Source organism: Poecilia mexicana, unplaced genomic scaffold (assembly GCF_051168715.1).
Source record: "Poecilia mexicana isolate PSO_F unplaced genomic scaffold, ASM5116871v1 scaffold_14, whole genome shotgun sequence".
Classification (NCBI taxonomy): domain Eukaryota; kingdom Metazoa; phylum Chordata; class Actinopteri; order Cyprinodontiformes; family Poeciliidae; genus Poecilia; species Poecilia mexicana.
In genome coordinates this window covers 11754818-11777868 of record NW_028263383.1, presented here as the reverse complement: position 1 = coordinate 11777868, position 23051 = coordinate 11754818, and the positions used below count along the sequence as shown (strand labels likewise).

At 40.6% G+C, this 23051-nt stretch overlaps 1 protein-coding gene across 10 annotated transcripts in view; it reads right to left on the bottom strand.

Moving 5' to 3' along the window:
• Nucleotides 1-377: 377 nt before the first annotated feature.
• Nucleotides 378-23051, bottom strand: part of rapgef6 (Rap guanine nucleotide exchange factor (GEF) 6) — a 140750-nt gene continuing 118076 nt past the window's right edge. For 5 of the 10 annotated variants that reach the window (XM_088012196.1, XM_088012192.1, XM_088012199.1 and 2 more), the window contains 12 exons: nt 18867-19034; nt 18511-18726; nt 16524-16735; nt 15378-15501; nt 14198-14221; nt 12101-12321; nt 10820-10993; nt 10591-10737; nt 10137-10256; nt 8386-8641; nt 6192-6739; nt 4396-5363 (listed from right to left, as the gene is read on the bottom strand). In XM_088012196.1, coding sequence (XP_087868322.1) covers nt 4945-5363; nt 6192-6739; nt 8386-8641; nt 10137-10256; nt 10591-10737; nt 10820-10993; nt 12101-12321; nt 14198-14221; nt 15378-15501; nt 16524-16735; nt 18511-18726; nt 18867-19034 — 2629 coding nt within the window. In that variant the 3' untranslated portion in view covers nt 4396-4944. Of the gene's footprint in view, nt 4146-4395; nt 5364-6191; nt 6740-8385; nt 8642-10136; nt 10257-10590; nt 10738-10819; nt 10994-12100; nt 12322-14197; nt 14222-15377; nt 15502-16523; nt 16736-18510; nt 18727-18866; nt 19035-23051 lie in introns of those variants that run through there. The other 5 variants (XM_088012201.1, XM_088012200.1, XM_088012198.1 and 2 more) reach the window with 2 other exon arrangements.

Genomic DNA, 23051 nt, shown 5'->3' with positions numbered 1-23051 from the left:
AGTCTAGAGGGCCACATAAAAAGCTGCGACGGGCCAGTTTTGGCCCCCGGGCCTTGAGTTTGACACATGTTTATTACAGGTGTTGAGATAAAAACATCAACAAATAAACATCAAATTCAGTTTGAATAAACAGAAATCAGTGATTAAAAATATGTAAAAGTGAAAACTGATTTTCTTTAAATGTAACATTTAATGATTGCAATATTAATTTTATAGGAACTGTAGATCTTTAAACATTTTTTTCTGATTAGATTTAGTTTTCAGCTCCAAAGTTCTGCTTCCTGAGGTCAAATTCAGCTGCAAAACAATTTTAAAGATTGTTTTAACTAAACCTGCATGGATTTCAAAACATAAATAATAAAAATAAAGACACCAACTGTCAGTTTAACATTTTATTCATAGTCCAAATTAATATCAGTAGACTCCGAGAAATAAAAGTTAATTGTTCCTTTTTTAAACATTCTTTTAAACAAAAATATAACAACTATTTACAATCACTTGTAAAAAATACATAAAAAGCGTACAAGCTAAATTCATGTTTGTCTTTCTAAAAGACATAAGTTACAACATCTATAGGTGTGAGACGGAAAGCTAACGTTTAGCCACAGACCGAGCTAATACCTCTATGTACAAGATTGTGCAGCTCACTCTCCACATTTAAGCTTATTGTGCATTTCTGCTGTAATGCCAGGAGACGTTTACACAAACACACACAAACACACACATCCACATCTCTCTTATTGCGTTCCAGGAAACAAAGAAACGGACGACAAAGGGCTAAATTATATTCTGAGGTGAGGGAATTGTTGTTTTTCTCATTTTATTTTCAAAGAAACACAATCGTGTTTTTTAGAGACGAAACAATAAAGCTGGGCCTTTTGATAAAACAAACACTAATTAGCATTTTTGAGTTCTAAGAAAGTGTGGATTAAAATTAAAAAAGGGGAAAAACAGAAATATAAAACTTTCCTTTTGTTTTTTTTGTTGCAATTTTACTGAAGTAAAAAAATCAAGAAATTAATTTTTCAGCTCAAAGATTCAATAAAACTCCAGAGACACAAAGAGAAAATGTTTGATCGATTTAAACTTGAAGAAGCTTAAGCTGTTCAAAATGTAGACCACTGCTGAATGAATGAAGCTTAAAGGCAGCATCAGCATGGAGCTTCTTAAAAGGAACTCACTGCAGATCCTCCTGGCTGCAGGAGAGCGAGAGAGAGCAGGGCTTCAATCAAAAAACACACTGCAAAAACACTACATCTTATCAAGTAATTTTAGTCAGTTCTTTTAGTGCAAATATCTTAAGAAAAACTAACTCAAAAGTAACCTTTCAGCAAGATATATTATTATTTTGAGTCAATTATTCCTCCATATTATTTCACTTATGATATGGGAAAAATGTCAGTTATTAATGAATTTATCTGCTAATGCAACTAGAACATTTTAATCAATATTAAGTATTTTTTGACTTAAAACAAGCTCTTATATTTTGCTGAAACTAACTTACAAGCTGAAGATACTTGTAAGTTAGTTTTATCTTATTTCAAGTCCTTTTGCGATATTTGCACTAGAAACTAGACTAAAATGCCTGGTAAGATTTTGTGTTTTTGCAGTGCAGAAGATCAGAGTTGCTTTATTTATTCGTTTGAACTTTAATCCTATCTGTAGTGCAACAAGCTGGATTTGGAAAATTTGGCGGCTCTTTGGAAATCAAGACGTAAAGATTCACATGTTTTTGCAAAGCTAGTTCACTTATTTATTGTTTTATTTTAGAATATTATCAATACTTTAACAACGACTGTTTTAATTATTTCTCTCTTTCAACAGAAATCTGAAAAACTTTGCACAAATTCAGTAATTTCTGTAACACTGATTTCAGTTTAAGAATACAAGTAAAGGAGTTGTGCAAAACGTCAAAGTGACATTAAAGACAAAATTCCAAGAGGTGAAGGCAAAAATAAAAGCTTCCAGGCAAGCAGAGAGAGCAGGCAGGTAGAAAGTTTTATGTTTAGCTGAATGTGGAATTAGAACCAGGATTTTTCTCTTCAGTTCAACAAAAAGCTCCTTTCAGTGTCAGGAGTTTGCATGAACTCTCCTCGTCCAAGAAGGCAGGAGCCTTCAAAGCAGAACTGCAACTACACAAGTTTTGTGTTGGAAACATGTGAGAACAGCGAGGAAATAAAAAAAAAAGACTTGTTCTGATCCCAACACACACACACACACACACACACACACACACACACACACACGCACACACACATGCACACACACACGCGCACACACACGCTCTGCTACATCCTCCCAAAACTCAGCAGCAATTACACTCAAAGATCCAAAGTTGCAGCAAATGAAGCATCAAAACGGGAGAACACGTCAAAAAAAGGACAAGAACCAAAACTAATTCCTTTAGCTTTCAACAAAAATATTCAAAAATATCCTCTCTGCACATTTATACAGACTCAGTTTACATTAAATTATGGCAAAGGAACAGCAAAAATATATATGTACAAATTTATATATCTGCTGTGAGTATCTATATATACTTATATATATTAGCAGTGATCATTTCAAGTCTTTGTGTGGCAAAAACAAATTACAGGAAGCAAACAGAACAGAGACGGAGGGAGAAAAAGATTCCAGTTAAAAACAAAAAAAATCATTTCTGTACAAATCTGCTTCTGCTTTCAAAACAGATCTTCAAGCGTTTTCTTTAAATATTTTACAAAACAAGTATTTTGGGAGATGTAAGCCAGGCAGACTGTCTTTGTTGCACCTCGTCTGAGTGAGAAGAGCTACAAAAAAATGCTGCGTCAGCAAAAAATAATGCTGCATTATAAACAAATTTACAACTGAACCCTCTGCAGCTCGTAACTCGCAGACAACCAGTAAACACTGCAAACAAAACACAGACGCCGCCACGTAAACACTGTCCTGTTGGTTTTGGTGTGTGTGTGTGTGTGTGTGTGTGTGTTAATTTATTGTTTTTTTACAGCGCCTGCAGTAAATCGAAGGTTTTTTACTCTACAGGAGGCAGCGAGGCATTTGTTCTTCAGCTCATTAAAACCGAGTTTAATCCAGGTTTTACAGAACGAGCAGGAAGCAGCGACACGACGAGGCGAAGTGACGCAAAGTTTCAGGACGGGACGTGCTGCGCAGACACGAGGGATTTCTGGAGATTTTCTCTTTTTCCACCTTTTGAAAATATTCATCAGTGCTTTTTAGGTTTAACGATTAGAAAACTGGATTTTTTTTTCCTTTTGCGTTCCCTCAATAATTTACTAGTCTTCATAACTGAATACTGAAAGTCTTTCTGCTGTTTTCTGCTCGTTAGTATCTCGTTTTTGAAATATCTGAAGTTTGTATCTTTTTAGGATAGAAATGCTCCACAAACAGACGAGTAAAATACAACAGCTCTCTTTTCATTCCTTCTAAGATATAAACTATTTAGTTATTTTAAAGACACCTGACAGGTTTGATTGATTTTTTTGTGTTTGTCGTCTGAAATGTTAACAAAGGGTCGTTTCCATGTGCAGCCACATCTCAGATACAAACTAATGTAAACATGCAGTTAATAAATCGATAATAAATCAGATTTATGCACCAAATAGTTAAGAAAGCATAAACATGTTTTCTTTAAATGTGCAATTTTAAATTTGTGACATTTGTGACTGTAAAACAGACCAGAGTGGTTTTGCTAATTCATTGTGAGGGAACGCAAAAGAAAAAAAATCTTAAAACACTTAAAACTCCCAGCATCATCTGTTTTGAGAGCTGTGGATCTTCATAATTTACATTCAAGTTAAAAAGAATGAAAGCAAGGAGTTCACATTTGCAAGCTCAGAAATCCAGCCGATTAAAGCAAAACGTCAAGTTAAAGCAAAGACGACAAAACGTGCAGATGAGTGAGCCTGGAGAGCGAATGGAGGTACGTCGGTCCGCTTTTCCAGCGGGGCATAAATATCGTCTCTGTTCTTCTAAAAGTCTGTCTCCTGCGATGCCATCGCCTCTTCCAGCTTTGTTCACAAGTTCTCTTTTTAAAAAAAGTCTCTAAAATCTCTGATTTGTGAAACGGGTCCATAAAAGTCCAGAGGTCAGAGGTCACACGATGACCCCCGGCTGATGAGTTCACACCGCCGACACCTGTTCATCTGGAACAGAGGAGATGGGACAACATTTCACTTTTTTAGTGCAACTCTGAAACAAAGAAGCAAACAAACAAACAAAACCATCAACTATTCAGCAGGCAGTGAAAAATACAGGAATTAGTTTGGATAAACACGAATGTTTCGACATGTGGGCCAAAAACCCACCTAAAAACAAAGTGGGCCGATATCTGTATATCCGATACGACGTATTGTCTGACGTTTGTGTTTTCTGCATTTTTCATTTTTTTAAGTATTGTTTTTATTTTTAATGTTGGAAAGGATTTTTACGACTGTGTGACGGCGCCGCTGTCGGTCGAAAAAAGGAGTAAATTTCCACCAAAAACTCAGAAAGTTTCTCTCAGAAATATTCTAGAAACATTTTCATTTGAAAATCAGAATTTTTTTGTAGAAATTGTTTGATATTAGTCTAAAATGTTTATTTTTTTCTAGCAAATTTCCTTGTAATTTTCTTACTACCTTTTTCCTCTACAATGGTCCAAATTCGCAGCAGTAAATTCTGCTGTATTAGAAGAAAAGTGTCTGATTTCCAGTTTCTTTTGGGCTCAACTGAATTTATTTCCAGTGATAACAGGATTTGTGTCTCTTTTATTCACAGTTTCAGTTGAGTATGGTTTTAATTTCATGTTTATTTATTGTTTTTGGTGATGAAGTGTTCCTGACAAAACTGCATTAATTATTAATATATCACTTGCAAATGGTTTCAAATCAACAATATTATCACTTATTGAATTAGACAGTAATGTAACAGCGTCTGACATTTTAATATATTTCATTTTTACATTTAGAGAATTGAGCTGGTTCTCAGTTGTTGCTTCCACAACTGAATAAAATGGAAGAATAATAGCTGATGGTGTCCTGGTTGTGCCGTACCGTCCTCGCTGTCAGCCAGGTCCTGTGCTGGGGGGACGAGGCTGGGCGGTCTGGACTGGCCCTGAATGGGGCTGGCCGTTCGGAGGTGAAGCCTCCGCGCCTCGGCCAGCCCGCTGGCCGCACCGGGGCTCTGCAGGAGCTTGCTCCTCTGCAGGGCCACGCTGTAGTCTGGAGGTCTGAGGTGAGGAGGTCGGGGGGCGGGAGACCCCGGCCCGCCGCCTACTCCGTCTGCGACCCCGAGGTCGCCCAGAGCCAGACCCTGGTAGCCTGGAGGGGTGGGAGGGGGAGCTCGGTAACGCTCATCCTTAGTGGGGGACGTGACACAGTACACTGGATGGATGTGAGGGTGGAAATAATGGGAGGATGGAGGAAAAGAAGGATGTGATGTACAGAAAACAAAAGGGGGAAAAAATGGAAAAATTAAATAAACTTCATGAACACAACATGCAAAACACGGGAAATTAAAGGGCAGTATTATGTTTCCCAGCGCGATCGAGTAACTGCGCCAACTGTAGTTATAAAAATGCTACATGTATCAAATATGATATTTATGAAATTAAAATCAGGCCTCTGTCTCTTTAAAAACTCCTGGTCTTTGTGAGACTCGCCTTCAGGAAGTCGTCACAACACGGCTCCTCTGTTAACGTGTGCTAATTGCTGCTGGCTAGTCTGAAGGAGCTGAGTGCCCAGGAGTTTGGAAACTGCAGCTCTGAGGAGGAGCTGCGCCTCGAAGGCGGGGCTAAGTCCACCCAGGCGTTTTGAACAGCTGACTGGTTGTCATGGAGACTAAAGGATTTCTCAAACGTTCATGAAAGAATCAAAGCAACACTCCAGGTTTGTTTTTGATGAAGTAAAAACATTTTAACATGATGAAAAACTCAGAAAAATAATACTGCCCTTTAATAGAAAAACATAAAACTAATAAGATGGATGACAGCAGTGCATAAAAAAATCCCTTAGCTGAAACGGGTGATGGTGTGTTTGTAGATTTAATAAAAAATAATCAAATCAGCCTACTGGCTAATACATATATTTAATTTTCTTATATAAATGAATCTTTTCTGCTCGTTTTGATTTTCCTCCTGGACAGACGGACACGCATGCAGGACAGGAGGTGAGCGTGAGCGCTGCTCGGCTGCGTTCATCCTGATCCCTCACCTATCAGGCCCTTCTCTGTGCTCGACGTCACCGTTTTGTACGAGGCGTCTGCGCTTTGCCCTCCTTCCTCGTTGGCCGGCGAGGAAGGAAGCTCCGAGGCGTTTCGCCGCTTTATCGTTCCGTAATTCCCCTCGTAGTTATCCGACAGGGAGCCCGACGACGTCCGGCTCTCCCGCGCCGCAACACTCAGATCTGAGCTGGAGTCTCTGGTGAGGCGGCCGGCGGCGGCGTCGCCGGCCCACGAGGGCCCGGCGGCGTCCGCCTCGGCCATGGTCCGGCCCAGCAGCGGGAGTTTGAAGCCGCTCAGGTGCGTGTGGGGGAGGGAGAGCGGGTGGCCGTGGATGCCGTGGTCCCAGGGCCGGCAGGACGAGGCGGGGAGGATTTGGAAGGATTCGTGAGAGTTGGAGGAACAGGAAGTCCAGCTGCCGCGGCCACTGTCCACCACCGAGTCCAGGGACAAGGAGGCGTGGTCCGGGGTCAGCTCCTCCGTGGAGAGGGAGGAGGTGAAAGGTCGCGCTGCATGTCCTCCTCGAGCCACGACTGAAGAGCTGATAGACAGGAGGAGAGATGAAATGTTTCACTTTCTGTGTTTCATGTCACAATACACTTTTAATACCTGGATAACAACGTCACAGACAATATTCCACATTTACAAAGATTGAAAAAAGCTCCTCGTTTTTCTGCTAATCTCAAAAATTACATTTAAATGACTCATTTAAATTAATTTGATGAAACTGGGAGTTCTGGTTACCAGCTGATGAAAGACGAACATCAGCCTCTGTTTGCAAAGGCAATAAAGGCAGAAATGGCTGAAGGATAAAACATAATTTACTAAAGAGACCAAACAGAAATCTGTCCTCCATGATGAACGACGTAGGGAAAAGGTTCCTCTCAGTGATCCGGCTGTTTGATTCACTGACTGTATTTCACAGGACAAACCAGACAGTCAATGAAACCGAGCCGTATTTCATAAAACAGGCCGATGCTACAAAGCAAGGCTGCCAAGGTAATATAATATCAGAGAGGAAGATATTTCAGCTTTGTCTTTATGAGGCAGATAGGCCTGATTATGGGCAGATAATAAAGAAGCGTTGTTGTTTACTCAGCCAGATTAAAAAGCCGACACTCTGTCCTGGATAGAGAGGAGAGCAGTAAAACACAGGGATGCTAATAAACAGGTGTTATTTTTTATGACTTCCAGTTCTTGGAGTTTTTAATGAGGATGGGTGTAAATGGAAGCAGCTGGGGGAAGAAAGCAGGCGAAAAGCAGCAGATGGTCAATAGGTGGATGTTTTGTGCAAAAGTTTGAGGTGAATAGAGAAGGAGTCAAAAAGTTAAGTTTAGTTAAAATCTAAAACAGCAGACGGTATTCACATCCATTGATCTTTTCTCCATTTTTTAGAAGTTATATCTGCTAACGTCAGTGTTTTTTATTGCAATTTTATTTGAATAACCAGTAAAATTCAGCCTGGCTTTCTATGATATCCCTAATAAAAGATGAGCAACAGATCATTTCTTCTTTCCTGAGCCCCTTATTGGGCTGGAGAGAAAACGGCAAGTATCTGTGGCTACAAGCTAACCCTGCGCTGCCAACGGCACGGTGGTGGGGGGGTCATGCTAAGGGAATGTTCATCTTGAATAAGGACAAAGATTAGTTGGTGGTAAATACAAGGCCATCGTGGAAGAAAACCTGGCAACCAGATTAACAACCTTAAATATACAGATAGAGCTACAATGCTGTGGTCGCAATAAAAAAACACCAATGTTAGAACGGTCCAGTCAAAGCCCAGATGTAAAAAAACATAATAAAAAAATACAGGGGAAAAAATGTGATTATTGTTGTTCACAGAGGCTTTAATATCTTTTGTAAAAACAAGAGAGCAAACTTACAAACTAACATACAAGCTACAAAGTCCTTCACCAAACTTTCTGCTGTAATATGGAAACATGTCAAAAGGTCCAAAGGATGTAAAACACAGCCCTTATTAGATTATTAAAAGGTTTATCACAATGTAAAAATCCATTATTCTATTAAATGTCGTGTTTTCTGGATGAGGTCTAAACCCTGACGGGATTCCTCTAAAATCTAAATCCCGTTCATCTCATTATGGCTTCCGCTTAACGAGCGCTGCTTCCGCCCTCAGATAATTAAGCAGACAGATTAGATAAAACGAACTGAACTGGAGCCAATTACCTTGTGCTGGGCTGGCTGTAATCAGCAGTTAAGTGTGCATTTAATGCCGCTGTGCCCTCAGCGACCACAGCAGCCGTCGCGGCCGTAGCATTAGCAGCAACGGTGGCAGCGGTACCGGAACCGGCCCGGTTACAGCGGTCGTCCGGTCCGGAGGCCTGCGCCGAGTCCACGGAGCAGATACTGGAGCGGGACGAGATCTCGCTGTGACTGGAGTCCGACAGGTTGTCCGATTTGGCAGAAGGGAGGAGGGGACAACCTGAAGACGGAGGACATTCAGGATGAAACGACTGGGAGGAGAATCAACAACCGAGAATATGATGTTGGTTCTGTAGCTACCTGCAGTTCGACCAAACCTCCATTAACCCACTTAACACTAACTGTGTCATTTAAATGATTGTGAAACAAGTTTGAACTCAGAGTTTGAACTTTTTATCACAAGAACCTGCAGAACTCAGTAGCACACATAAATGAACAAATTGATCGTCACATACAAACCTGAGACAAATCTCGTTTTGTCAAAGTTTGTTTCTAAAAGTCTGTTTAGTGGTGAATGTTTTTCTGTTCATGGCAGGATTAATGCTTCGACATTAACTGAAGAAGAAACGACAAACCGGCTGGAGATCAGCCACACCGAAAAACTCAATTACAATCTTTTCTAATCAGTGAATGAACCACACACAGCAGAAACACAAAATATTACCAAATACTCATGGTCTTCTTCCTAGAGAAAATATCTCAGTGAATTAAGACAAAACTAACAGACAAGCAAATTTTCAGCAAGAAATATGACTGTTTTAAGTCAATTTTTCCTTAATATTGGTGAAAGTTCTAGTTCCACTGGCAGATTATTCCACAAAGAGAACTGTGCCGTTACCTAGCAACCCCCGCCAAGCCCAGTCCGTTACCTAGCAACCCCAGCCCAGCCCGTTACCTAGCAACCAAATTCTACTTCCATTGGCAGGTAATTTCACTTACAACATGTTTCCATGTTACCAATAAAATAATTTGCCAATGGAACTTAAAACAAGCTTTATTTCTTGCTGAAAAGCTACTTGTAAGTTTGGTTTTATTTCAAGTGTATTAAGATATTTGTGCTAAAAACTAGACAGAAATACTTGGTGAGATTTTGTGTCTTTGCAGTGGAATTGTTTTCTGCCTCGTTACTGAATCTCTCATTCTGTCGGCTACATCATTTCTTTTGGAAACTTTTGGAGGGAGGCGTCCTGTAACTCTAATCTCCTGGCGCTGTCTGTCTCGGACGTCTCAGATGGTTTTCCTCCTGCTGTGTCGGTCTCGGCACAGCCAGAGGAACGGGTTGGGGCTGACCGATCTCCTGACTCTCTGCTCTGTCTGTCCTTCAGCCTCCTGCTGAGCCGAGGAGGACAAAGTCTCTCCAGAAGCTTCCTCGCTCTTTGGCAGCGGCCTCTCTCTGGACTGACTCCTCTCTCTCAGCACCCTGAAAGGAGACAGCAGTCTGGCCCTGATGGGTGTCCTGACACCAGCGTGGGGAGGAGGAGGAGACCCGCAGTGAGCCGGGGGGTTCTCCCTCTGCGTCTCTGGGGTTCCTGATCTCCTGGGTAACGCCTGCCCTGCCTCTGCCTCCGGTTTCCTCTGCTGCCTGGATCTTCCTCTCCTCGGTTCTTCCTGACCTGCCTCTGCCTCGTCCTCAGCCTGTCCCTCTCTGTTCCTGCTGCTCTCTCGGCTATGCTGACTGGTCATCTGCAGGATCCTCTTGTGGAGAAGGGCCCCACCTATGCCGTAGCTGCGCAGACTGATGGTGCCCGTCTTTGTACTGGTGTCGCTGGTCAGCGACGACGAGGATCCCGATAAGTTCATCTGGCTTGAGTTCTGTGATTTTGCGGCGCCGCCCACTGGCAGAAGAAATGAAAGAGAACGTGAAAAAAATCCTGAACCAAAAATACTTGGTAAGATTTTGAGTTTTTGCAGTGTGATACTGTAAATAACACCTGATATGAACATGAAGGAGTCTTCATAAATATCTACAACTGTTGTCATGACATGCAACATTTAATTAAAACCAATTAAAAGTATCTACTTTGCAATAAAAGTGTCATTATTTACCAAATACTTCATGACAACAGACGTATATATTCATGAAGACTCCTTCGTGTTCATGTTTGTCCTGTCAGTGTTTAAATGAAGTGTCTTCCAGAGTCATTGGAGGAATGAATGTGTGTTGCGTACCTTTGCGTGGCGAGCCCTGAGGCGACACTGTGGGGCTGGAGTGGAGCGACGACACGGTGGAAACGGTGTCATCACACGGCCTCTTGGCGCTCCACTCATCCGACGAGTTCGCTGAAGGTTTCTTCACCACCTGCGGAGAATTTGAGTCTAACAGAAAGAAAAAATAAGATCATGAAGACAAACTGTGTGAAGCAAGAAGAACCGGTAAAGTGTAGCGGAGGAAACTCACTGGAGGCGCCGTTGTCCTTGGCGGTGCTCTTCTTCCTCAGAGGGTTCAGAGGCACCTGGACCTGCAGGACTTGTGACACCCTGTTCTGAGTTTTCCCTGAGGGTAACGTCGCCCTGAGGGACACCGGAGACATGTCCGACTTGTTCGCCCGCCTCTCGCTCAGGTTTTTACCCACTGAAAACAAAGACAGTTAATAGAAATGTACATTTACAAACTCTGCCACAAACTGCAACCAGTTTCTAGAGCAAAACTTACAATTAACCTTCCAGAAAGATACAGGAGCTTCGTTAATTATAAACGAATGATTCCTTAATATTGGTGAAAAGGTTCTAGTTCCATTGACAGATTATTTCACTTATAACAAGATATTTTCCACATGTATGTTATTATCTTCATATGAGTGTCTACAAACTCTTTATTTTTAATCCATAACTTCCTGTTTCTCTGGGGTTTTTATATGATGTGACACAAACCAACATTTCTTTATCAACAGTCAGTAATTCAGAAATAATTCAGAAACTTGAACTGTGGTAAATAAAAACATATTCATGTTTATCTGGTTTAGAGCTACACTTTTAAACAGATTTACCAGCTGCATCATTAAATGCAGACTGTGTTGTCATGTCATTGTTGAGGAAACCTGCTAGGGGGCAGCGTGAGCGAATATTACAAAACCAAGCAACGGTCAATCAAAATATATTTAATTTTCAGGGAAACAGTTGAGTTTCAGGGTCACTAATTCATCTTGAGATACAAACAACTTTTTTTCTTTAAGTTTCTGTTTACTGAGACGAAATGCAAAACTTCAGACTAGAATTAGAAACAAAAAATAAAAGCCGACATATTTTTTGTCTTTTCCTTATACATGCATCTCTAAAATAGAGAAAGTGAACAAAACATGTTTAAGAAAAACATATATGTGTATGTTCTGAAAAAATGTTTGTATAAGGAAAAGTAAAAAACAAAAAATATATTTTTAACCACAGTGCATATAAAATACATTATTTAAAATCAATTAAAATAATTAATTTATTTTTAATTAAAATATTTTTTACAATTAATTTTATTCTTTTATATTAGTTAGCCATAAATAATAAATTAATTATTAATTCATTAATTTTTAGTGAATTAAAAATTAATTATTGCTAATTATGTCAGGTTTGGTCCTCCATAGTTTATACTAGTAATGCAGAAACTTTTAGTTTAAAACACATTCAGTCTGACTCCTGATTAACTCACATGTGTTTAAAACACATTCAGTCTGACTCCTGATTAACTCACATGTGTTGTAAGACGGCTCACACTGCAGGGACATGATTTGGTGTTTGTCCTCATCCGTCTCCACCGTCAGGTTGGACAGGTACTGCTTCACCTTCCTGGCCATCTGGGCGTCTTCGTAAAGCTTCTTAGCGTTCAGGAGGGAGCTGCGGCGCACGCGCTTCTTATGGGCTCCACCCTGAACGTCCAGGATGTTGGAGTTGGTGCTGCCTTGACTCAGAGACCTGACAGAGGAGGAAGAGACATTGGAGATGGAGAGGAAAGAAAATGAATGGAAACAGATTTAGATTGGAGAGGATTCAGAGGATAAAGGAAGTGAAGAAAAAGAGAGGCAGAAAAGAAAGAGGCAAAATCATAAAATCACTCTGAGTAAACAGAAAAACACTTCGGTAAAATCTGAAAATCTGTTTTGCAGCACAGCATTTTAAAACGGGACCATGCAACCGGGGAGAGAGGCAGCGCCCCCTTATGGGCCATGCTGACAGTGCAGAACAGCGGGACATTCTGTCCGATGGAGGCAAAAAGGGTTAGGAAACACAGGATGCAGAATACTCAACGTGGAGATGCAGATGTGGAGATGCAAACACAAACCAGAGTCAAATAGTATTTGCAAATGCTGAAACTGTTAATTTTATTTTCCATTTTTACCAACAGCTGGCAGAGGAACTGGTTTGGTGACTCATTTGCTGATGTGGAGATGAGAAACATCAAGATTTTTGGAGTATTTTCCACATTTTCCAAACTAGGAGTTTCTATCTAATGAGTTTCAATTTAGGCAAAACAACTTCAAATTGTGAATAAGATAGAAAATTACTTATTCACAAATAAAGTCTAAAACTTGTGCCACATATTTGTATTAAACCTAATTCTGGACAATAAATCAGTAAACATATCGATCAATATCAGTAGATAACATGCTTGATCAAATATTCAATAAGCAACTAGCAACTCACTCACTCTTTGGTTACCTAGCAACAACTTGTTGAGTAACTTTTGGTTACCTAGCAACAGTCTGTTGAGTAACTTTTGGTTACCTAGCAACAGTCTGTTGAGTCACTATTTGGTTACCTAGCAACAGTCTGTTGAGTCACTCTTTGGCTACCTAGCAACAGTCTGTTGAGTCACAATTTGGTTACCTAGCAACAGTCTGTTGAGTCACTATTTGGTTACCTAGCAACAGTCTGTTGAGTCACTCTTTGGTTACCTAGCAACAGTCTGTTGAGTCACTCTTTGGTTACCTAGCAACAGTCTGTTGAGTAACTTGCGCAGCAGCAGTTTCAGGTTTCCCCACTGTTCCTTATAACAGCTTAAAAATAAAAAATGGTGTGTAGAGAAAACTCTGGGTAACAGAGGAAAGGTCAAGCCACCAGACTGGCATTATTTCAGATATTCAAAACAAAAAACTAATCAATAATTACTGATATGAGTTTAATTCCAGCAGCACATCTTCTGGGGAACCTCTGTAGAAGTTTTGATGTCTAAAGACTAAAAATTTTGTCCATTTTTTTGTAGAAATGACAAAATCTCAGTCAGACTGGATGGAAAACATCAGTGAACATCAATTTGTAGTTCATTTTAAAACAAGAAGTTTGGAGGACAAGAGAAATTTATGAAAATAAATGTATAAACCATATTTGCAGATTTTATTTTATGTCTATCCAATTAAATTCAAATAAAATACAATGAATTTTATGGCTAATATGTGAAAAATGTGAACAAGAACTTTGAATACGCCTGTAAGGTCAAACTTCAGGAAAAGATTTTCAGAATAAAATACTGACCTAATGTCTGACATCGTCAACAAACGGCACATTTCAGGGTTTGCAATAATGTGAGGAAGATATGGCTGCATTAGAAAATGCAGCCAGTTATGGATCATAACATCTTTACAAGCTACTATCTGACTTCTTATGAACATGGCAGACAATCAATGGGTGATCAATGGATTCATGTGGATGAGCACTGCCAATGCAAATGGGAGGTTAATCACACAGACACACAGAAAAAGGGACACATGCAGAGTTTTATGCAGGGTGGACAAAATTTCAGCCGGTCCAGACTGGAACTGGGTTAAAAACTGGAAACCGGGCCATGACTTACCCTAAACTCTTCCACCTCTTCTTCCTGCAAGCAAGAGGCGTGAAGATTGAAGCGTGACTTAAAGACAAGTTTAACGACTTGGGGAGGAGTGGAGGAGGAGACGAGACTCATGTAGACTTCATGCCACCACAAACAAACAGGAAATGACCGGAAATGACCACATGTGGGACATTCTCCCCTTATCAGCCCAAAAAGTGAGTTTTAATGTTTTAATTTACAGAATTTATTGACAGGACTTCCTGAAGGTGTAGTAAGATGGGGGTGCCTGCAGGGGGCAGTCATGCACCGTGGCAGTGACAGACTGTGACAGACAAACTGAGTGATTCCAGCTACACGCAGCAGCTGTCATCAATTCCACCTCCACTTCCAAACTGCATTGCAGATTAACAACTGCAACCCAAACATGACCAGGGAAGGAAGCGAAGGGAATTGATTGGACGAGACGCTGAGCGTGGCCTGATCCCACAGCTGAGGGATCCAGGTTGGCTGGAGGATGTATGGTAGCCGTGCTTCCCTTTTTGCCAACATGTTTTTGTTTTTAAACTAACATCTACCTTCACACTTCAACACTCTGAGGATTTTTCCTCCAATCTGATGGTAAACAGGAGGAAGAGCCGGTTTAAAGATAAACAAGCTGAAAGCTGCAGGATGTAACTTTTTCACTATGTTGTGACGGGATATGAGTCTGGAAAAACTGAGCTCCTATTATTCATCTAAGTGCTAACTAGCCGTGCTAGGAGGCGGGTCTTAGCGCTGTCAATCAATCCTCTCCTTCCATCCCTTGCTCTATGATAAACAGTTTTTCTGTAACGATGAGTTGTTTCTCGATTATTAGCATATTTGGCGATCCGTAAATGAGGTTGATTGGCAGCACTAAGACCCGCCCCCTTGCTGTAATTGGTTGTTTTTGGTGCATTTCTTCAGACAGCAATAGTAGTACATAATCAGTGAAAAAGGATCTTTTCACAGATTATGTAAAAACATCTTATTTGTAAAAGTTACATAAAGCAGCTTTGCAGGAATCTCTAGATTTTCAGTAAAATCTGCAGTTTGGCTAATTATTTCTGTAAGTTAACAGATTGAATAAAATCTGACTCACCAAAATCGCTCTTAAGATCTGAAAACTGGCCCCAACAACAACACTGAAGCAGAAGTAACAGATGAATAAATGGTAACTAACCTCTGTCTGAACATGAGGGCGGGGTCCATGTTGGCCGAGGTCATCCGCACCACATGTCTGATCTCCTTCGCGATCATCCGCAGCTTCTCAAAGTTCACAAGGCCGTCAACGTTGGAGTCGTTGCCTGGGAGGAAACAGGCGAGCGCACACACACACACACACACACACACACACACACACACACACACACACACACACACACACACACACACACACACACACACACACACACACACACACACACACACACACACACACACACACACACAAGCAAACCAATTTAACTCACAGTGAGCTGTCAGTGTTTTATGAAACATTCATATTCTGAGACTCTTGAAACGTGAAAGAGAATCTCTGGTCATTGTTGCAGGAGATCAAGGTTCCTGTTTTTAACATTTTTTTTGGAAGGCAGTATTTATTTTTGAAACTTTCACAATTAAGGAAACTTTCTGTTTTATCAGAAAATGCCAGTCAGTTTCAGGTTTTCTAACCTGACTTTGACCTGGTAGTTTACAAATATACGATGGGGAAACAGAAACAGGTTCATTGGAGCCCAAGTTTGACTTTACGCTGCAAAGAGACGGTAATGGAGCAAAATCACTTTTAAACCTTGTTTTGTTTATTTAGCTGGAGCTAACTCTGTGTAATGTCCTGTTTTAATATTATAAACACAAAATAAACCTTATATTTGCACCAATGTACTCAAAGGAAACTGTCCTGGCTCTTCTGCACAGAGGGTGGAAAATCCAGAAATGTTACTCAAGTGAGAGTAGAGACACTTCATAATGAAATTACTCTAATAAAATTATTTTTTTCTAAAAGGTTTCTGAAGTAAATGTAACTAGTTACTACCAAACTCTGGCTCATACCTACAGCCAATCAGCACCAAGGAAAACGAATGGTGCTCCTGGATTGGCTGCTTTGCAAACTCCAGCCAATCTGTGCAAATTTGATGGTAATGTTGATACAAACTTTTCAGGTTTTTTCCCCAATCATAAATATATAGTATCACTTTATGTTGGCCTATCGCCTAAAATCTGGTTAAACAAGATAAAGTTTGTGTTTTTAATGTGACAGATTATGGAAACCTTCAACAGACTTCTGCGTTCAGTTAAACCAGACAGAAACGTCACCAAGTTTCACTACCTTCGTGCAGGAAGGTGAGGTCCTTCTTGACCACAGGAAACAGCGGGATGATGGGCGGCTGCATGCTTTGGCTGCTCAGCACGTTGCGGTACTTGGCCATGTTCCTGGACGGGTCGAAGACGTCCTGCAGGTCCTCAAAGAGCTTCTCATACTTACTGGGCAATTTCTCCCAGGAGCTTCGCAGCCGGGCCACCGGTGCCAAGTTCAGCCCGCTGTGCAGGAGAGAGGGGAGAGGAGCAGGCAGGGCGGAAATGAGGCAACGGTGAGGTGCTGACTAAGACGGTATGCGCTCTTCTTTCTCTTACTTTATTCTCTCTGTTTCTGTACTTTTTGTAAATTCTGTCCATTTTAATAAATTCGAGTTTTGTATGACAAAATATACGAAGCGACAAAAACTTTTCAACACTAATTTCATCTCGGGTGTTTTGTATTTTTCTTATGTTTAGTAAAGTGAGTCACTTCTCCCAGGCAGTCGGTTATCAATCACAAAAACACAGCAGGAACTGGATTACTGTGAACTGTAACTACCTCAATAAAAAGATTTTAAAAAAGCAGTTCACTAAGAATCCAAAGCAGAAAATATGATTCTGCTGCAGTAATGCAAAACAACCTGCTGGTATATTCTTCTTCAGAAGATGTTTTTTTTTGTGCTTTCTACATTTTAAATACGACTAAATTATTAGATATTGGTCCAGTTAAACATTTTTGGTTAAATCTGAATTGTGGGATCCTTTCTATAAGAAATTAATTCACAAAAATACGTCAGCATGTTCTGTGTGGGGCTTAATGTGTTTGGATCCATACTTTGTTTTTATGGAAGATAAATCTGAACACTGTGTTTATAAGCAGAAATACAGATTCTGAAAATATTTGCTTGATATCTAATTTAATGTGATAAACATTCCTACAATCCAAATGCATTTTATTCTGTGGTATTGAAAAGTGAAACTTAAGGTAAAATCCAGTGTGGTTTATATTTCAGGCTGCGACAGAGTCGGTAGGAGAACGTTGAGTTTCCTGTTTCTTGCACACACTGGCAGATGTGCCCCTGTCACCGGGCAGGTTAAGCATCAGAGAGCCATATGCACCAGGAGATCCTGCTGTGAGCAGCAGAGTAAGGGGACATGGAGGTCAGACTCCTCTGCTCCGCGTTTCTCACAGCCGTGAACAAAGGATCGTTACGCTCAGCTGCTGCAAGCTCAGATCGTTACTGATACAGTTTAACACCTAAAAGATAAATCTGAGACGTAATCCTGATTCTCCTGACACATTATTAAAACATTCAGTAATCAGAAAGTTAAGTAATTTAGATGTTTTGATATAACCTCTAGTAGTGTTTTTTAACACTACTCCAGAAGATCGTTTCAGAAAGCTGCTCTGGAGTTTAAAGTGATTTTGTGGCTTATTTCCGGTATTTGTGAAGCTTTGATCTGATTCAGATTTCTGTCAGTATCAGTGTTCATAGTATTTATTTCTAGCCTTGACTTTGTGGTGTTTTATTGTAGAAGAATAGGCGACGTCACACTGTGTGTGTGATGGTGGAGATTATTGCATCTTCCATTAGAAATGATCAAGTTTACCTGGTGAAGCTGGCTAACATTTTTTTACAATTATTTCAGCCTTCCTGTTATCTACTGAGGTCAGCTTTGGGTCAATTAGTTCCCAGCATAGGAAAAATGTTTTCTGGGTTTTCATACCCAGAAAACAAGCCAGTTGGTTGTTTTAACAGGGGATGAAACAACCAAAGCAGCTAAGTTTACCGTTGAACAGCTTCTTTCACTTGCTTTCGTTCCTCTGACTTGCTTTTTAAACACTGAAAATATCTAACTTTGAGTCTTCTTCCCACTCTAATAACTTCCACACTGAAGAGTGTTGTGGTCTTTTCCCTGGACCAGATGTTTCCCAGTTAAAACAACAATCCCTATCCAGCCAGCAGGTCTCATTGGGCCCAACTGTTGTGGCTGGTGAGCAGACAGACTGAACCCACCTGATGATGGCGAACATAGAGTTGAAGTTCTTGCACTCTCTGCAGTGCAGAGCGATCTTGATGAAGTGCTTGATGGTCTTCATCCTCTTCAGGGTGTTTGGCTCTTTCAGGATCTCAGTAGCCACCCAGAAGGTCTCCTGGTTGATCACCTCCTCAAACTGTTTCAGGTTTGTACACCCAGCAGACGAGTCCAGCTTGAACAAGTCCTCCACATACCTAGCAACAGGAACAAGGAGAGAAAACAATGCATGAGATCCAACAATTTCTACATTTTGCCATGCATTTGGCACTTTAAATTTCTTTCTTTTTTGGCAGTCACATAAGTATTACAGGTATATAAATCACAAAGTGCCTACTCTGTGGACTCGATGTTTCTGAAGAGTTCAAAGTCTCTCATCGACAGCTGGGCGGCGACCTCCATGGTGCTGAGCTGCAGCAGGGAGATCTGACTCTCTCTGAGGAGATCCTGAGCGTCGTCATCTGAACACAACGTCTCCGTCTCCATGTTGTTCTTCAGGTAATATCTGTAGGAAACAGCAATGATACGGAAACACAAGGAGGTAGGATTATTTACCTGAAAAATACTCCCCAAATCTGTCTTTCTTTGCCCTTTCTCAAGCTGCATAACGCTTAATCGTTTGAGTCTCTTTAGGGACTTAAAGTACATAGAAGAATATTTTCTCACTGAATTTTAACATCATACATTTACGGAAATATCATAAAAATTCCTTACAAGTATTTCTAAATTAGCACCCAAAATATGTGGTTTTGATTGCAAAAAAACACAAAAACAATCATAAAATGCAGGAGGAACTGCTGTTTATTCATATTTTAACAGTTAAATGGGTTTTATCAATACATTCTGTCACAACCGGCCCTTTAAGACATTCAGACTTTTGATCAAATGAAAGTGAGTTTGACTCTCCTGATTTACTGCCTTCACCATCTCATCTCTTCCACTATATGCTGCTGTGTTTATAAATGTAAACCTTCGTACTTTCCCTCTAATGGAGCCGTAATGCAGGCATCCTGGAACGCAGACCCTCTGAGGATTCAAGGCCTGGAGTGGGCTCTCTCCAGCAGTAAAGTGTTGGCACAGACTGGAGACTAAATTGCACGATAATGCTGACAGAGAAGCTGGAAGGCAGAGCAACAGGTTGTGTTGTGACTGAGCTAAATTCTCTCATAAAACACAAGGTGTGAAACAAGGTCAACAGAAAAAGAGCAGAGCAACATTTAGCTTGGTGGCCATAAACTAAAGTGTTTGAAAAGCCTTAAAACATCAGATTTTACTGCAGCAGCGTTTTCTTACAAACAGGGAAGGAAGCCCACAGCATCACAGATACTCCACTGTACTTTTCAGAGAGCATAAGTAAGGTGTTTCTCTAAGTACAGTATTTTCTGCACTATAATGCGCACCTTCAATGAATGGCCTATTTTAAAACTTTTTTCATATATAAGGCGCACCGCATTATAAGGCTCACAGAATAGACGCCACAGTTAGGGTTGCCCCCGGACGCGATTTGTCCCGTACTCTTCAGATGTGGATGTGTAATAATAAAGAAATGGTCCCTGAGTACTTTATATAGTAGGCTGGCCCAGCCGTTGTTTCACTCACGGTGTTGGTGTTGCGATATTGTGCCCAACTGCTTTCTGGGTAACACAGACCAACCGACACGCTGCCGCCGCAGTCTCTGTCTCTCTTCCCCCGGCTTTAAATGTATCGGGGCTGGTCCCTTGGTAACTCTAGTCGAAGCACCACGGATGAACGTCTAAAGCCACTTTGTTGACATGAAGAATGTCAACAAAACAGTCCGACTCCGGTCGGCAAGGAGAGACGTGGCCGCACGATGGTCACCCTTCTCCATTCATGCACAGCATGTTCATGGAGAACGTGGTGCTAAATGACCTGCAGACGACCTGATTCTAGACGGGTAGGTAGGTCAGTCAAACTTTATTAACAAACCAGCGTTCTGACAACTGTCCCAGCATGCACAGCGCTTCTTCTTCTACGGGGAAAATGAAGTCGGCGGCTGCTTACCGTAGTTGCTAGACCTGTTGTGGCTCAATATTGGTCCATATATAAGGACCGGATTATAAGGCGCACTGTCGGCTTTTGAGGAAATTGAAGGTTTTTAGGTGTGCCTCATAGTGCGGAAAATACGGTATTCATCTTGAAAAGAATGTTGGCAAGGGTTAGTTTTGCTGAATCTCAGTAACGATGAATATATTTCCATTATTTGGCCTTTAGATGGCAGGTGACGGTTGCCATGGAGATTTATAAACCCAGCATGCTGCTCCTTGATGCCGTTTTCTATCAGTTTTTCACTTCCCTTAGTGGGAACTAGTCTAATACTAGTCTCACCAACTGGGTAATTTGTTAATTATTAATAAAAAGTTCCTCAAAATCTTGATAAGCTGACAAAAAAAAAAAAAGTAGTTAAATTATAGGTTGGATTATTTCAAATATTTACAATGTAAGATTATGGTATTGATGTGAATTTGCTGATTTAATGCCGTGTAACTGATAAGTAGAGGAGATATTCAGCCAAGTGTAGAAAAAGAAGAACTTGATCAATGAAGAAAACACAAAGAAGAGAGCAGGGTTTGATAAGAAAGGATGAGGACAGCAGACGAGACTAAATTAAAGATAAACAGAATCAGCGTAATCTTTGAGAAATACCCAGTGGAAACACTCAGTGTGTGTGTGTGTGTGTGTGTGAGGATACCATCCTCACTTCATTTCTATGTAGGCTGACAGGGTGCAGAAGGCCTGCTATTGGCTCAGCCTGCCACTCCCTGAGCTGCTGTCAATCAGCAGCAGCAGAGCGCTGGAGTCTGGAGGACAGCGGATACAAAGACGAAGAGACACAGCGCTCCCAAACGTTTCTGCTAAACGGGAACTTCTTCTGCTGATGGCTGTGAACGCACACACTGCTGACGCTACAAAACCATCAACAAACACCACCGAAGCCTCTGTATTAACCATAAATGCTCCCCATTCTTCATATGTAAAACTGAAGCTCTCTCAAAAGCAAGTAATGTGTATTTTCTTAATTTATGTACAGCTTTAGATATGCTCAGTTGTACAAAAGAGTCTTAATTGTATTAGGGATGTTTGCATGAGGCTGTATGAATAATTCCATACATGCCATGCTGCCTGTAGAGGCCACCGCCCTGACAGAGGATGAAAAATTCATGCTAGCCTTGTTGGGAGGGGACTGACGAGGGACCCCAACGACAGGAGGGGGGAGGAGAGACGGGAAAACTGTGAAAAAGTAATGGAGGAGGCAGCATCTGCTGCTCCACTTCAATTTTTCTGCTGGGTTCCAGATGAAAAGGACGCAAGAAGAAGAACAAATCTGACTTTCAGTGAGCTGAAAAAGGTCTGACTTACTGAAAAACAGGAGTTTAAATTTGTGATTATGACAAAAGAAAATGTTTTATTTTAATATTATGGATGTAAAGTTTGTAAAAATGTGTTTATTTATCCGTCACATTCATGTTTTTCAGTGCAGAAGTTTTTTATTGGTTTTAACTTCTGTTTTGCTGATGGTTGGTGGTTACCATAGCAACCAGTAACTAGCTCCTCCCCTTTTTTCTGTTGCCATCTGTAACTGCATCAGGATCAGCTCTGTCTTTACAAGCATCATATTTTAACATATTTTAGAAAATTTAAACATACATGGTGTTTCATGAGTAATCTTTCCATGTTTTATTTTGTTAACTTATTATTGATTTTTTATTAATTTTACTTATGTTTAATTTCATAACGGTCGCTAACTGCTCATTGGGAGATAATGTTTTGTAGTTTGTTTAGGGTTATTTATTGAATTGTATTTCCTCTTTTGTTAGAATAAACACAGTGAAGACAGTGTGTCTGTTGTGAGGTCAACCTGAGAGAACAAAGAGTTACATTTGTTTTACTTCTTACAGATTGTGTTTCAGTTCAACAGACGGAGTCCTGAGTAGTTTGTATTCATGTTGTGCAGCCAAAAAAAATGTTAAGTGAATGAAATAAATCACCCGGTGTCCTCAGGAAGAGGAGCGAGAGCCCCTCCTCAGGAAGGATTTAATCTGTACCATAGCAGAGGAACATGATCTGCTTCCTAACACAGCTAATCTCATGCAGACGAGTGAATCTGGAGCCACAATGTGAAAGACACGGATGATACTTTGGTCAAGACGAGACCTCCAAATGTAAGATTACACCAGGCTGTTTAAACTTCTGCTATTTCAGCCAATCTAGAAATAATCTGTCAAGAAAAAGGAAGAAAAAGCTCTTGACTGTTAATGTTTTATGTCATACATCTGCTTTTGGTTATTCATGAAAGCTTTCAAAAGGCTGCAGTCTGTAATCTGAAAGTCTGTGGTTTAGTTTCAGCTCCTTCCTTCTTTTCACTGTGGATTAAGATTTAAGTCATTTCCTCAGACCGATTTGACTCCACATCTATTAGAGCTGCAGAATGTAACTTTAATAAAAAATATTTTTATTACATATTTGCTGAAACTGTCACAATATCTTAAGAGACAACCTGTGA